The following is a 17,500-nucleotide window of genomic DNA, read 5'->3' as shown; positions in this document are numbered from 1 at the left end:
ATATATATATATATATATATATTCATATATATATATACATACATATATATATATATATATATATATATATATATATATATATATATAGAAGTGAATGCCGCGAAGACAAGTGAAACAAAGGAGTGGTGCCAGGCCTTTCGATTTACCGTCCTTTACAGGGAGTCGAAAGGCCTAGGAACCACTCAGGTTTTTTCCTCTTTCCTTCGTGGTATTTGCCCTTATTTATATATTCGTCACATTCCATATTTACGTGATTCTGTTATATATGATATACTATACATATATACATACACATATATTTATGTATAAATAGAGTGACGATCCTGACTGAGCTACTATAGTAGATTCACATCACCGTGCATTTGATGTCTATGCCAGTCCCTTACGACGCTCCTGATTGGCTGTTGATAAGCCAGTCACAGGGCTGGAAACTCTCAGTCTCTCTCGAGAGAGTTCACATGGGTTGGATCTATGTTCCACCTCTCCCGAGGGATACGTCTTTCAATATATTCACATTTTCGCCAACAGTCATGTATATACAGTATTTTAAGCAAGGCCTGAATAAAACTGCCCTGTCAGCCGTGACAATCCGGAAACAGATGCACACGAATTTTGTGTTGGCGTAACTTTTCTCGCACCAAAGGTCCATCCTTCGAGGGTCAGCAAGAAAAGTTGACCAGGAAGCCTCTAAATAAAGCGTGGTGAGCTTCGCGTGGGGGCTTCCTCCTCTCGGAGTTTGCGGCTGCCTCGACGGCTTTGACTCCGGCTTCAGCGGCTCCGCAGTGGCTGAGCTCTCGGCTGCTGTTGCTAGCCTAACTTCGCTGCCCGAGTGGTTTCCGGTCAGTGGCGGATCTAGAAATCTTTCATTGGGAGCCACTTAGGATTATTGTATGGTATACGTAACATGTACACACATACGGTTCGTATATATTAATATTTATATATGTATGCACGCACATATATACACACAGTAGTAGTTTGCAGTTATTGTTTTTGTTGTTGTACAGTTGCTGTTGTTATTGTTGTTGTCGAAATAAGCATTAACTAAGCAAATAGTTGCTACTAATAATGGTTTATTAAAAGAAAACAATGATCTATTATTCATATCCAAGGGGTGGGGGTTGCACGTGACCAGGTCCGCCCCCCCCCCCCCCCCAACTTTTAAATCCGCCACTGTTTCTGGGGTGTTCGTTTTGTAGCGTACCCGCGGCCTTTAAATGTGCTGGCTTCACGTAGGTTTTTTTTTTTTTTTTTACTTGCCTGGCCACACAGTTCCTGGTATTTTATTCTTGTAGCTAGATATAGAAGCTATAATAATTACGCTAACTTTAGTTCCCAGGTATATTTTACTACATTCGTTGCCGAGGGTGACATTTTCGTTAAGTTGGGTAAACTCCAGGTCCAGAGAGATCGCTAGATGGTAGGTAAAGTAGTTGTAATCTTATCATTAAAACGATCTACCTGGACGCATCAGATCCCGTTTTCGTTAAAGTTTTACGTTTTCTTTGAGCATAATTGTCATGTTCAGTTTTTTCGTACCTCCTTTCAAAAACGAGTAAAAAAAAGTTTAGGTGGTATCGTTTTTGGATTGTTGACGAAAAAAATGAGTTGCTCCCCTATATCGACGGAGAAATTAAAACGAAATGTGATACTACGACGTCCGCTGCCATATTTATATCTATTTCAAGAAACAGAAATGTTCTTCTGACATCAGTTAGGTAGGCGATCTTCTTGTCGTCTGATTAAGGGAATAAAAAAAAAAACATGAGCCGAGGGACGAGGAAGAGATGTTCTCTTAGAGTTTGGCTCCATTTATTTAATGCTGCTAATCTTGGTAGACTGTAATCGACTCATAGGTTTCATATTAAATCATACTGATCCTTAAGAATTTGTACACTTTATTATACACAAATAAATACACATGACTTGTTTTCATATTTCGTATTCTAAAGTCTACACATCCAACGGAAATGAAAGTCATTACCTTTTATTTCTTAAATATAATTTGCACATACGAATATCACTAACATTCTAAGCATGAGTTACGAGGAAGTTCTTGAATAACAAGTAGGTTAGTCATATGTAGGTAACGGTACATGAATAAACACTGAATAACCATTAGAGTATTTGATATGTATGTATGTATATATAAGTGTGTTTATGTATATATTTATGTAACGGTACATGAATAAACATTGAATAAACATGTTATTATAGCATATATATGCATATGTATATACAAGTGTATATGTATATATTTTCGTAACGGTACATGAATAAACATTGAATAAACATGTTATTAGAGCATATATATGTATGTATATATGTATATGTATTTAGGTAACGGTTCATGAATAAACATGTGACTGGAGTATATATATATATATATATATATATATATATATATATATATATATATGTATATATATATATATATATATATATGTATATATATATATATATATATATATATATATATATATATATTTGTGTGTGTGTGTGTGTGTGTGTGTATAAAGTTAAATTTTTGCACATTTGTAAAGTACACAAGGTATTAGCAAATATACAAGTCGTATGTATGCATGCAATATGCAATCCATTACCTATTCGCAAGAGCTTATACCAGCATGTGTGAAGCAGCTCTTAAACGACCTTAATATGTATATGTCCTGTGCATTTACACAACATAGAAGATAACACAACAAGTAAACAATGACACTTAGTACAAATTAGTAACACATTCTATTCGTTCCCTTATAACCACTTAAAGCACAGGATACGTTACTGACCAAGTGGACAAGAATACTTATATTCATTATCTGTGAATCACATTTAGGAAGATGGAATATATACGTATGATAAAGGATACATACTTGTGTATATATATGTATATATATATATATATGTATATATCTATATATATATTAGCTATATACTGTAAAGGATATGTTTTATTTTCACTCTGTTAGGGAATGGGGGAGACTTTCTTATTTAGCCCTTTTCTGCTTATGGATATAAATATGTATATATATATATATATATATATATATATATAATATACATATGTATATATACATATATATATATATATATATATATCTGTGTGTATTGTTACGATAGGTTATTTGCGAGTTCAGTTCTCGGCATTCCACTGAGGTGTTAGAGATGTGATTTCTGGTGATAGAAATTCACTCTCGACGTGGTTCGGAAGTCACGTAAAGCCGTTGTTCCTATTGCTGAATAACCCCTGGTTCCATGCAACGTAAAAACACCATACAGACGATAGGTTATTTCTGCTTATAGACATATACATGTATCTTGTGTAGGATAGGTTTTGATTCTCTATAGCAGACATCAGAATCGTCCTGTATTGACCCTGTAATGTTCCCAACAGACTCCCATAATCTGTTGCAAGGTTCAGCAACAGTAAAGAGAGCTTGTGTCCCAACGAGATCTGTCATTCTTCCGCGATCACCCATCCAAAAACAGGCCAGATTGTCCTGAAGTAGATATTCTCAAAACTTGTAAATATGGCGTCGGTGGCCATGGTTTCTGCTACCTTAATTTACCATATGAGATCAATCACTCCTACTCTAATTTAGCAGATAAGGGGAATTTATCATTCATGTTAATCATTATAATGCAGTGGTTCTCAACCAGGAAGAATTTTAGAATTTCTTGGGAGGGGGGGAGGGGTGGGGGATGATTATTGTGACCACAGATTGGCAGGCTCAAACCGGCTCTAGGACCACACAAATCTTAGTGTGCTTCGGTCTGCACTTTGTCTCTGCTAGCTTGTGCGTTTGAGTTAGTGTTTTGTTCATTTTATTTGGAATGCACCTTGTGAGGCGGACAGTTTTGGAAAGGGGGGAGGGGTTAAAGGGTGAAAACCACTGTAATGCATAAATGGATGTTTTTTTATTATTATTCTTACAAGACTTTGAATTGTAACACTTGATCAGATACTGTTCATTTAGCGAAAGAAGTAGTGTTATATAGAATACTGTTCATTAATTTATTTATATTTTTATATAAAAAGCAGAAGTTAAGAGAATTATGGTAGGTATGTATCTTTTTTTTTTTCAACACGACTGCATACGTCAGTAGACTTTATTCCTAACAAATGTTGACTTTCGTTAGAAAAGTTTTGTCTCCCGATCATCGTTAACCTGGAATCCGTCAGTCACTACCATATAATCATCTCCAATTTATACTTGTAATCTCTTGCTAATATATGCTGCTACGTTTTGTATTCCTTGCTGCTTAAGATAGCTACGATAATTGACGTGAATTTTCTGAAATTTACTTGAAGACTTTCATCTATTTTTTTTAGGTAAAACTCAACAGCTGTTTTTGCTAACTGGCATAACTAAGGTAAACCAAAGCGAATTTTGGAATATATCTCTTTGGAGGTGATATCAGCATAGCACTTCGACATATAAACCTTAACATTATAAAAATACATTATATCTTCCGATAGAGGTGCCTGCACCATTCACCTAAGTTCTATTATGTAGCCGAATCTTCTTGTTCGAACTTTTTCTCTTAGACTAGATTAGATAGGCCACTAAGCTGAAGAAGTTTTCAATAAATTTCATAGTGGTTATGTAGAGCATGTAGGTATCTGTATATATATACTACTATATATGACTGGTAAAAATGTTTGGTAAAAATGTTCTGTTACAACAGAATTCCATCTAATATAAGAAGCCCATAAAAACGCCAAAATATAGATAGTAAGTACTATATTTCAGAGACTGCTGTCTCTCTCTTCAGAGAGACAGCAGTCTCTGAAAGATAGTACTTACTATCTATATTTTGGCGTTTTTATGCTCTCCTTTTATTAGAAACTACATATGTATGTTTTTATACATATACATATATAGGATATATATGTATGCATCTATATATCTATATATATACTTATATATATATATATATATATATATATATATATATATATAGATATATATATATATGATTATATAATATATATATATATATTATTCGAGACAATCTGCGTAAACGTAGATTATTTGATCAGTACCGTTTCAGCGTTCATTCAGGTGTAGCGGAAAATACAATTTATATCCTGAGTTACACCTTACTTCTCGACGAAGAGTCAGCATTGAATTTTTCCAAAAAGCTAAAACGTGTATAAGCTAATTTTTGATATTCTACTTTCTATTGCGGAGCCTCTATGCACTGAAATTCTCAACACCACTCTGTAGGAAGCCTTTGCGTTTTCACGAAGAACAGAGTTGGAAAGGAACTCGGGTTGAAATTTCACAGAATCAGTATCATGAAGCAATAAGGGAAAATAACCCATACTGTTCAAACGGTGAGCTGAAGTTTAAAAATTGATTACGTTTGTTTTTTATGAGGTGTGGGAAAACCCCGACAACGCTAAAATTTTCAATAACTTTCCGGAAACGATCAAATTTCACAATTTGCGTCTACGAAAAGTTGCGGACGTGCTAAATATTGGTATTCACAATTTTCAGAAATTTTCTGGAATTGTTCAATTTTCATAGACTTTTGGTAGAAAACTATAGAAATTCCAATCACGATACCACTGAAATGTTCATGGAATCCCCACGAATGAAATTTGCCAAAAAAAAAACTCCGAAGTATCATCACATCCAAATAGTGTGGAGGCGGTGAGCTGACCGGAGTGAAGAGGGCCACTCTAAAATTTTGGAAAGATGACTTCAGCTGGCGTTGACGGTTAACATTTCCAGATTGACAGACCCAGATATAGAGCTCCGATGTTCCGAACAGAAGCTGGCATATTTGTCTGTAAAAATGGAAGGGTTAGAAGCGTTTCTGCGGACAGACGTACTCGAATGTACTGACTATTAATATGAGGCTTTGTAAATTGGTAGTTCATGATTTTCAAGGCATTATACTTCATGTGTCGTTTATGTATGTGACTAATCTGCTATGACGTCACAAAATCTAGGTGTTTGATTTTACTCTCTCTCTCTCTCTCTCTCTCTCTCTCTCTCTCTCTCTCTCTCTCTCTCTCTCTCTCAGGCCTTTATCAAATGACTACTTAACCATAATTTAAAAAGAAAACAAATCTCTCTCTCTCTCTCTCTCTCTCTCTCTCTCTCTCTCTCTCTCTCTCTCTCTCAGCCCTTTATCAAATGTTTATTTAACCTCAATTAAAAAAATTTTTTTTCTCTCTCTCTCTCTCTCTCTCTAAATGACTACTTTACCATAATTTTAAAAACTCTCTCTCTCTCTCTCTCTCTCTCTCTCTCTCTCTCTCTCTCTCTCACACATCTCTTCATCAAGTGTTTATTGAACTTCAGTTCAAAAATAAATTTATCGCTCTCTCTCTCTCTCTCTCTCTCTCTCTCTCTCTCTCTCTCTCTCTCTCTCAAATGACTACTTAACCATAATTTTAAAAACTCTCTCCCTCTCTCTCTCTCTCTCTCTCTCTCTCTCTCTCTCTCTCTCTCATCCCTTCATCAAGTGTTTATTGAACTGAACTTCAGTTCAAAAATAAATTTATCGCTCTCTCTCTCTCTCTCTCTCTCTCTCTCTCTCTCTCCTCTCTCTGTAGGGTCAGCATTACACAGTAGGCAATACTTAGGGTTTCTGCAGCGTCTCTTCAGCCCCTAGCTGCGACCTCTTTTAAATCTTCTATTTTACTTATGTTCTAACCGTCTTTCTACCACCTTGCCATCCCACACACACACACACACTCTCTCTCTCTCTCTCTCTCTCTCTCTCTCTCTCTCTCTCTCTCTCTCTCTCTCTCTGATTTATTTCATCTTATGACTGCGAGGATTTCCTCCTGGTACACATTTAAAAAAATGTATTTAGATATAACACTTAGACATACGATTAGTGTAAGGAGCTGACAGCTACCTCATGCGTCAGAACAGAGGCTTTGGAACCTCTTTAAGTAACGCAGGGCAGATGCTTGCAGGTTTCCAAAGACCAGGATTGGAGGGATCCTGGGACAACTGGGGATGTAGAAATGGAGTGTTGCTATTGTGCCCCGTTAAGCTCACTCCTTCGTGGAATGAATGACGACCACCCCGCGCAACCACTATACCCTGTGACTGAAGGTTAAACTGCTCTGGGGTTGCGGAGCCTTTGTGCCTTGTTGGAGTCCTAACCAACTAAAAACCCCAGATGAGCTTCTGTGACATTGACTGTGCAACTTCCTACCCGTGGGGCCTGCTGGTGTGGCCATTGTGGCCATTCCTAGAGGATTTTCATAGTTGGAGGAGAAGCATTCAGGTCATAAGATTCTGGCTGTTCATGGCTGTTGGAAGTTTAGTAATTTAAGGGATGCTGCTGTTCACTCCTGGCGGAAAAATAGTTTGCTTGGGCTAATTGTGTTGCTCACTTGGGAGCTGCGACACGTTTGGGATCGTCTAACAACAGGGAGACCGTATGTTTGTGTGGCAGCGATAAAAGGTATCTTAGCTTCGAACTATGGAAAACTGTCCATGGATGAGCGGATGCGGCGGCTGTGGGAGTACTCAACCAACCCCATTTTTTCCTTTTCAGCTGGTCACAATAGAAAGAATACTGAATTAAAACCACAAGAAGAAATATTGAAACCAAGACACAAACAAAGATGACTCCAGAAAAGTTAAAATTAAAGCACACATGTGCGAAATGCAGTGTTAACAAGTGGTGCGTAGACTACAGTGAGGCATGCTTATCAAAGCTAGGTAGTCTCAGTGTCTATCTCTCCTGCCAACAAGAACAGGAGATAGCTAAACTGAGGAGGGAAATAGAAGAATTAGCAAAGGAACTAGAGGAGTTGACAAAGGACAAACTTGAAGGCAAGAGAAGAGAAGACAGGATGGAAAAGGAAATTGGAGAAGAGGGTATAATGGAGATTAGAAAACATTTGCTTAAGACCAGAACCAGAAATGAAACAGAAACAAACACTAGACTAGGTACAAAGAAAGAAGCTTACAAGGATAAAAATGATGAATTCAAGAGAACTGTTGTTAGAAGAGTGACAGCAGCCAGAAAACACAATTGTCCCGAAAAAGGAATCAACACAACGAATAGATTTGCTGTGCTCTCAGAAGCAGAAGAGGAATCAATCCTAATCGGAGACTCGTTAGTAAAAGATCAGGGCTTAAATTTTGTGGCCAATATTAGAAGTAAGAGAAAAGTTCATTCTTACCCAGGTGCAGGAGCAAAGAAGATAGCCGAGGCAGTGAAAAAATCAAGTTGAATAATAGAGAAAGTGCAATCGTAGTGCAGGGAGGAGGAAATGGCTTGTTTCTGAAAGACGGAGGAACTGGCCAGACAGAAGGTCCTGTAGCCAACCTGACTAATGTTGTAGAGAACATCCGTGAGAAAACTGATAACGGCATTCTTATAGGACTTTTGCCCAGAACCAATGGAAGCCACTACTCCGTTAGTAAAGGCAATTGGATTTAATGGCAGACTGGAACTAATAGGCCAAGAAAAAAGTGTTAGGTTTGTCAACTTTTGGGAGCAAAACTACTAGGAAACCTTCTCAACGAAAACCTCTTGAAACACATCAGTAAACTGAACTTTCAAGGGAAGAAGTCGGAAAGCTCCCTGAATCTGGTTAGTAATGGCACTGCAGGCAACAGTAACAGTAAAGGAAACTAATGAAACCACCGAGGACACAAGAGAAGATAGAAAAGTCCCTCAGAGAGGCTCAGTTTAATGCACAATCTATTCGGAACAAAGTAGATCTCTTCAAAGCATTGGTAGCAAGTGAGGAATAAGACATAATAAGTATCACAGAAACATGGATACAAGAGGCAACAAGAGATTTCGTAGGAGGGTACCAGATAGATGGAGATAAATTGTTAAAAAAAGATAGACTCAATAAAAAAACGAGGAGGCGTTATATTACGTTAGGGATCACCTCAGTTCAATAGAGTGTAAAATTACAACCATGCCAGAAGTGATTGGCATTAATATAAACAGTCTAGGGAAGAACAGACCTCCCCACGAATCACAAATGTTTGATGAGTAGCTGTATGCACTACTAGGACAAGAGATAAACAACAAACTCTACATAATAATGGGAGATTTCAGTGCAGTAGTACATTGGGACACGATGACCTCCGCATCAAACATAGAAGGAAAGACTTTTAGATTTTGTAAAAAATTAATTCCTCCACCAATGGGTTGACAAACCCACTAGAGGAAACAACATACTCGGCATCGTCCTATCAACAGAAGATAATCTAGTGTCTGACCTTTCAGTAGGTGCAAATCTAGGCAAAAGCGACCATATAATTATCTCATTTCAAATTAAAGTTCAACATAAAAAAGAGAAGATATTAATTAAATCAGTCTACCGTCGATAAGACCTAAAAAAAAAAGCTAAAGGAGTACGTTAACAATCTAGAGTACGACGAGAACACAGACATAGCTAAGCACTGGGAAGCCTTTCTAGAGGAATACACAGAAAAACGCTCTAGATGTATACCATTAAGGCAAATACTAACAAATGGCAACCCTCAGCCCAAGTGGTTCAACAGAGAAATAAAGAATAAGATAAGAGAAAGCGACAGACTGCACAAATCAATGAACCCACATCCAACACCAGTAGAACGCAAGCAGGCATAAAGAACTGAAGATTGTGGACAAATTAGTAAGAAATGCAAAGATAAATGAGGATAAGAAAGTTGCATCAGTTTGTAAAGAAACCCCAAAAGAATTCTTTGCGCATGTTAATGGTAGAACACCAATAAAAAATAGCTTACTATGAGATTCAGGGCCTCTGTAACACGGTTTTTTCGCAATAACTTTTTGTCTATGCATTTCATAAATATAACGCTTATTCAGAATACATATTATATCTACACATAAATTTTGACTGTATTCTGCATTACGTAGGTTGAATAAATTTGGTACTTATAATGTAAAAGTTACTTTTTTTTTAAGACGGGCCAACTTACTCAGAGAAAAGGTTTCGAACGCACTCGTTACGTAACTTATGACAGCATTTCTTCCCTCTTTCTCGATGGATGATTGGCTATACGTAACGAAGGCTAAACCTCTGGCAACAATGACATACAAATTTAAATACAAGCAAAGCAGTACACCTTTATGAACTCTGGAACCTCTCCACTGATAATTGTCATAATGAACAAACCAACAAAATATGTTAAGAAATACAAAAACACTTCAATTATTAGTCCAACTCCCAAAATAAGTTTCCTAAGAATTTACGTCTACTTTATAGGTCACAATCAGATTGACAAGATGTAGGGAATAGTTGGTAATTTTTAAAAACATAGTAGAAAGCTTGATTTGATAACTGCTATATCCAATGTCAAGCAATTTTTATTTATTGGCTATCTACCTATTTACTGAAAAAAAAAAATATCCGGTACCGTACATTGGCTTTAAACCTTCACCAAAAATTATCGTCAGAATGATGACTTCATGAGGCTCCACCCACTTTGGCCTCGTTATAATTCAGGATAACACTGAAGGCTACCATGGGCATTGTTGGATTAGAAAATTTAACTTCTGGCTATAAAAACTAATTTCTCGAGTAGTTATAAGAAGTGCTAAATGATCCTCAAGGATCCCAGCAGTTGGCCTAAACGTTTAATTCATGTATATTATTGCTATACTGTTGCGGCACTACTGCTACAGTAGTATTACTACGCTAGCACTGATACCCCACCCACATCTATGTATCGTTCCGCCATTCATAAAGTCTTTGGGTTTCAGAGCCGATGGAGTTTCTGTCTGGTGGATGGGCGGGGCAACATTGCTTACGTAATGAATGTTTTTCGACTCTTGGCTCGTAATCATTGGCCATGGCGTCGGCTAGATCATTTTTACTCTATAAAAATTAAAACTATCGGGTTTAGGTTATTGATAATGCTGACAAAATTTGTGTGTGGTTGTAAAATATACATATGTCAACTTTCAGCTACATCCGATGCTTTGACAAGGAGCAAAGTCCAAAAAACCGTGTTACAGAGACCATGAATCTCATAGTAGGTCCCAAAGGGACAATAGAGGTAACCTTGTGAACTCAGACTTGGAAAAAGCAGAGTTATTGAATAAGTTTTTTACTAGTGTTTTCACAATTGAAGACACCACCTCAATACCGGAACCTGCTATTAAATATAAAGGGTCAGAACCGTTGGACAAAATAATATTTACAGAAGAGGACATTAAAAACAATATTAGCAAACTCAACAAGTTCAAATCTGCCCCGGGTGGGATTCATCCAAGATGCAGCTCTACAGCTCTACACATCAATAGTTAGACCTCGTCTTAAATATGCAGTGCAGTCTTGGTCACCAACAGTAAGAAAAGACTTAAATAGATTAGAAGGAGTACAAGCAAGAGCCACAAAGTTAATTCCACTCATCAGGCAAATAGGTTACCGAAGACAACTGGAGAGCCTGAACATGTATGGCTTAGAAACACGACGATTGCAAGGACAACTACTATAAACATTCAAAATACTGAAAGGCAAAACAAAAGTACAAAGTAACCTATTTACGTTTAACGAAAACCAGACAAGATATGTGACACGTGGAATAAACCGTCACCAGAAGTTGTCAACAGCAACAGTATGGAAGAGTTTAAAAGAAAACTAGACAGATTCATTAGGACACTGTGAATGCACAGTAAAACCTCCCCCTACAGATAAGTGAGCACACGATGTCTCCTCGGATGGACTGACAAGTCTTTGAGACATCCTAATCCTTGTAACTCTCTCTCTCTCTCTCTCTCTCTCTCTCTCTCTCTCTCTCTCAGCCCTTTATCAAATGACTTCTTAACCATAATTTAAAAAGAAAAATTCTCTCTCTCTCTCTCTCTCTCTCTCTCTCTCTCTCTCTCTCTCTCTCTCTCTCTCTCTCTCAGCCCTTTATCAAATAACCACTTAACCATAAAATAAAAAGAAAATATCTCTCTCTCTCTCTCTCTCTCTCTCTCTCTCTCTCTCTCTCTCTCTCTCAGCCCTTTATCAAATGACTACTTAACCATAATTTAAAAAGAAAAACTCTCTCTCTCTCTCTCTCTCTCTCTCTCTCTCTCTCTCTCTCTCTCTCTCTCTCTCTCTCAGCCCTTTATCAAATGACTTCTTAACCATAATTTAAAAAGAAAAACTTCTCTCTCTCTCTCTCTCTCTCTCTCTCTCTCTCTCTCTCTCTCTCTCTCTCTCTCTCTCTCTCTCAAATGTCAATTTAACCGTAATTAAAAATAAGAAAAAACTCACTCGATATAGAAACGAGAAGGATTCCCCAGGCCACGCCCCAGAACCACCCGACGAGGAAGAACGTCACAGTGAAGAGCTGGACGAGACCCGTCACGCCCGTCACGACGACAGAGGTCATACGGGTCCCGCCCGTCTCGACGGCTGCCAGGCGATTACGCCCCCAGCAGATCCCAAGCCACCCGCTCAGCATTGTGCCTTTGAGAGAGAGAATTCGTCGATTTGGATAATACGTTAGATTGATCATAATAATAATAATAATGATAATACTCTTATTATATAACTTTGCTTCAATAATAAAGGTAATAATGCCTTATGAAGAAATATCTACGATATATATCTATACTATATATATATATATATATATATATATATATATATATATATATATATATATAGTATATATATATATATATATACATGTATGTAAATATGTATGTATGCTAGGTAACCAATTGGTTCTTATAGTAGATTCACATCACCCGTGCATCTGATGTCTATGCCAGTCCCTTACGATGCTCCCAATTGGCTGTTGATAAGCCAATGACAGGGCTGGAAACTCTCAGTCTCTCTCGAGGGATACATCTTTCTAAAGTATCCTCCAGGAGAGGTGGAACATACATCATACATATGTGAACTCCCTCGATAGACTGAAAGTTTCCAGCCTCGTGATTGGCTTATCAACAGCCAATCAGGAGCATCGTAAGGGACTGGCATAGACATCAGATGCAAGGGTGATGTGAATCTACTGTAGCCACGTCAGAATATCTAATCCTTCGAGCCAGCAGCCCTAGGAGAGCTGTTCATCAGTTCAGTGGTCTGGTTCAGCTAAGATAGACTTAACTTATAACCATCCTTACCTAAGCCGGGCACCACGATGTTGAGCGTGAGACAGAGAGCGGCCAGAGATCTCGGGAGGACAGGTAGAGCGCCTCTGATCATTGAAGTCACGTCGACCAGGTCAGGTGGAAGGGCCATTTCACTGACAGCCTGTAAAGGGTATTATTATTACTAGCAAACATATGCACACAGAAATTATGTATGATAAATTCGTAAAATAATTATGTCTACTGGCATAACTAGCCCCGTTTCACGGGCAGACCCAACTCCGTTTCAGGGAATTCGTTCTCACCCCCACCCCCTTCGAAGAGGGGGAAATAGGATGAAACCTCTTTATAAACCATCTTGGGGGTTCCCACTATAACCCTGCCAAGTTTCATGCCTGTTGGACCCACCATTTGGCCGTGATTGAATGACAGACGGACGGACAAACATAACGCCCATTATAGTAAGATTATTATTATTGGTTATTATTATTATTATTATTATTATTATTATTATTATTATTATTATTATTCGTAAAATTCATCATCACATGAGTCACTAAGGTGATGGAAAAAAGATCCAGACCTGATGAGATCCATTGTAATATTTTATAATGTACGTATTTACAACAAGAGGTTTTGAAAACTTATTATTATTATTATTATTATTATTATTATTATTATTATTATTATTATTATCATTCGTAAAATTTTTCATCATCACTGAGTCACTGAAATGGTAAAAACAAATTCATACTGAGGCAAGTGAATTTTATATATATATATTATGTATATGTTTTATATATATATATTATATATATATATATATATATACTATATATATAAGTGTGTGGTGTGTGTGTATGTATGTAATGTATATATATATATGCTTACATCATGATTGAATTTATTTACTTTGTTATTATTAAGTATTATTATTCGTAAAATCTCATCTCACATGAGTCACTATAATGAGAAAAATCCAATACTGACGCATGTGCAAATATATATAATATATATTTATACTTACATCAGTGTGGATTTTTTACCTTTATTATTATTATTATTTATTATTATTATTATTCTATTATTATTATTATTATTTGTTAGGTACTTAAGACACACTCACACAATCATAAATATAGCAGAGAGATATTTCTAAAAACCTTGAACATGAAATCCGAATAATGGAATCAGAAACATAAGTGAGAATCGAATCACTGCACAAAAAGCTGTTCCTCTCTTACCAAAGAAGGTCTTCGGTGGTGGGGCGATTTCGTCCCGGGCCCCCTGAAGAATCCCTGGAGCAAGACGATGGGTATTTTGGTGGGGTCACCAGATTGGCCCCCTTGGCCCATATTGGCTCCATGAATAGGGGCTGGGTCCCCAGTATCGTCCACTACTATATCTGGGGTCAATCTGGGTGGGGGGAAAACGGTAGAGATGTGACGAAAATAATATTTGGGTTTATCTCGTTCAAATAAAAGAAGTGTTTATTTTTACACATAAGTAAATTGCGTTTAGGTTTATTTACATACTCCTTTTACACATTGCTTGTTTGCATTCCATAATAGCTGTGGTTTATTCGGATTACAACAGTATATACTTAGTTTTCTCACTATAAGCAGAAATTTTTCTTTCATTTGCTAATATGTTCAGGAGTCACTAGATTTCAGATTATATATTCACTTATCCATTTCTTCACTCGTTCATTTACTTACGTGTAAAATTTCGTGTGTTATTCATTCGTTCGTATAATATAAGTTTGCCAATTCAACACCATATGATTTACCAAAAATGAACGACTGTACCGTTTCATTTTAATCATAACTCGAATGTGCCGGTGATGTTTACTCTACAACTACACTATTTCTCAGATTGTGTCCTCAGGTGAATCTAATGCTTGAGACTCAGCTCTAAGAAATTCTAACAAAATCTAAACTACGCTCTTACAACATAGTCACATTTGTATGAGCGCTCAACTAGGCTGCACAGAAATAAACATAAAGATAAGAAATAATCCTTTTTCTGCACTTCCAAACTGCACAACTTCAACGACTTTCAGGCAATTTCATTCACAAAAATAAAATGACATTATGCGACATCCGCTCACCAATTAAGTTCCCAGGAAAATCTGTGCTTGCAACCTTGTCACGAAAGCAGTGCTCAGAAACTTACGGTAGGCCACAAAGGTTTGGTGTGAATGTTCGTGGGTTACGGCCGGGCACAAAAAACTAACACAACAGCTAGTTATTGGTTCTGATTACATCAAAAGAGAAAATCAAATGTATTTAGGAATCATAAGAGGCTGAATTTATGGATTTATCTCACAAGTGAATAAAGGTGATTGGTGGATCCAACTCTTATCATTCGTTGAAAGCGTTTATGAATATGAGTGCACTGCGAAAAAATAATCAGTGATTTAATGCACGCGAAATAAGAGTATCTATGGTCTCAAAGCGTGGTACAGAAACAACTAAATCATAAACAGAATGAACACGTAACGGAACATGTATCTTTAAATCCACCACGTATTAAAGAGACTGTTCATATAAGTAACTCAAGAGACAACACGTGGATCTAACATGATAATTTCAGTGAAATATAAAGATAATCAGCTTCTAACTCCTTAGGAAGGATAGATGGTTTGCTTTAACATTTAACAGAAACAAAATGACAGATTGTAAAGTGAGAATTCTCTGAGGAGTTGAGAAGGATTTTTGTACGTCAACTAATGCATAACTACGTAAATAAATAAATAAAAACATAGAACTTGTAGACATCACTTCAAATAGCATGTACAGACTATAAGCCTCTAAGTCTCTCATTGGGCATCTGTGCGACTTATATCTAGAGCGGCAATACTGCGGGAACTATAGTATAGAGACACTGAAAGCAGAACGACTAAGCACGTCTAAGATTACGGTGACCTAGTTTGACCTCCTACCCAATAGAAGCCTTCCCTTTCTTGTCGGATGACCTGTTGGAAGATACGAAATGAGGTTATTATACCCTGGAAAAGAACTTCTCTATCAAAAATGCTTGCTTTTTTTTTTTACATCAAATTCCTGTATCATCAATAGCTGTGTCCTGTGTAGTATGTATATATATACACATAATCATGCACATATGAATTTTTATCACATCACCGAGACATTTTACATACAAACATTAAGCTACAAATGTCGTTTAACATCCAATTCGCGCCACTTCGGCATATCACCTAAGGGGAATTTTATAAGTAATAAATAAGTCACTTCGGTATCAGTACACTAATCATTTGCAATTTCCCTTTTTTGGTATTCCCGAAGTAGCGCGATTTGGATATTAAACTAAATTTGTATCTTAATGCTTGTATGTGTACATATATGTATGTATGCATGTATGTATTGTGTGTATATATCTATATCTATATATATATATATATATATATATATAATATTATATGATACATATAACATATATTAAAATATATATATATATATATATATATATATATATATATATATATATATATATGATATATACATATATGGCATAGTGCCACTGTCTATAACATCGTGTATCCTCTCTCTCTCTCTCTCTCTCTCTCTCTCTCATCTTTTTTCTTTACCAAGAATCGAAATTCTGAAATCCTTCGATTCACTTTTACTTTTTTCTTCTTGGCGCCAAACAAGGTAGCGTTTGAAGATGACAAACGCTGTGCGCATTGCACCACGACAAAAATAAATAACCTTAAAAATGCTTTTTAAAGATAAAGTCCCCCTTCGTTGCTGGATTATGATCTTTTTGCATCGCTCTATTTGCGTTTCAGCTAAAGTTACGTTTCTCAGTGTTAGTCCACAAGGACATTCAAGGCAGGAATTTACTCAATCAATGATTATTTAAAAGGATTAATTGAATGGATGATGGTATGAAACCTGCCGTTTGAATTCAAATACCTGTTTCTTTGCAATGTATGGCCTTGAAATTATAATTCCGATCTGAAGTCTTTCAATTGCTGGCGTAATAATTCTTGCATGATTTTACTCGCATTATTTGCCATGATAAAATGCTTGCGAAAATTGTCACTTTCACTTAATACGCAAAACTAAGGACTGAATATAGTTTTCAATGTGTCGTGACGTCGTTTAATAAACAACAAACTTTCAATTTCATAAAATTGCGACCTTCCTTCCTTCCTTTCTTCCTTCCAGTCTCTCGAATTCATAACAATATTCGTGGTTCAGGAAACCGGTTTCGTTTTCACAGACTCATATAAAATCTTCCATTCATCTTCTCTCCCTTTCCGCATTTATTCTTGTTGTCGTTCGGGGTTGGTGGGCTAGGCTGGAACACTGGCTTCTTTCCTGTCCCATCGGCCAGTGACAAACGAAAGCTGGGCTCTCAGAAGTTTAATTTTTTATTATTATACAATCTTTTTCTGCTAAACTATTATAAATCCTTTACCTTCTCTTTGCAT

The 17,500-nt window shown here is 36.7% G+C and overlaps 1 protein-coding gene across 1 annotated transcript in view; it reads right to left on the bottom strand.

Moving 5' to 3' along the window:
* Nucleotides 1–4,994: 4,994 nt before the first annotated feature.
* Nucleotides 4,995–17,500, bottom strand: part of LOC135224324 (probable WRKY transcription factor protein 1) — a 59,033-nt gene continuing 46,527 nt past the window's right edge. Inside the window, exons 3-7 of the mRNA XM_064263223.1 lie at nt 15,986–16,018; nt 14,286–14,457; nt 13,075–13,204; nt 12,218–12,412; nt 4,995–5,797 (exon numbers count right to left, since the gene is read on the bottom strand). Coding sequence (XP_064119293.1) covers nt 5,712–5,797; nt 12,218–12,412; nt 13,075–13,204; nt 14,286–14,457; nt 15,986–16,018 — 616 coding nt within the window. The 3' untranslated portion in view covers nt 4,995–5,711. The remainder of the gene's footprint in view (nt 5,798–12,217; nt 12,413–13,074; nt 13,205–14,285; nt 14,458–15,985; nt 16,019–17,500) is intronic.

Source organism: Macrobrachium nipponense, chromosome 12 (genome assembly GCF_015104395.2).
Source record: "Macrobrachium nipponense isolate FS-2020 chromosome 12, ASM1510439v2, whole genome shotgun sequence".
In the NCBI taxonomy this organism is placed as follows: domain Eukaryota; kingdom Metazoa; phylum Arthropoda; class Malacostraca; order Decapoda; family Palaemonidae; genus Macrobrachium; species Macrobrachium nipponense.
This window is presented reverse-complemented; position numbering and strand designations above follow the sequence as displayed.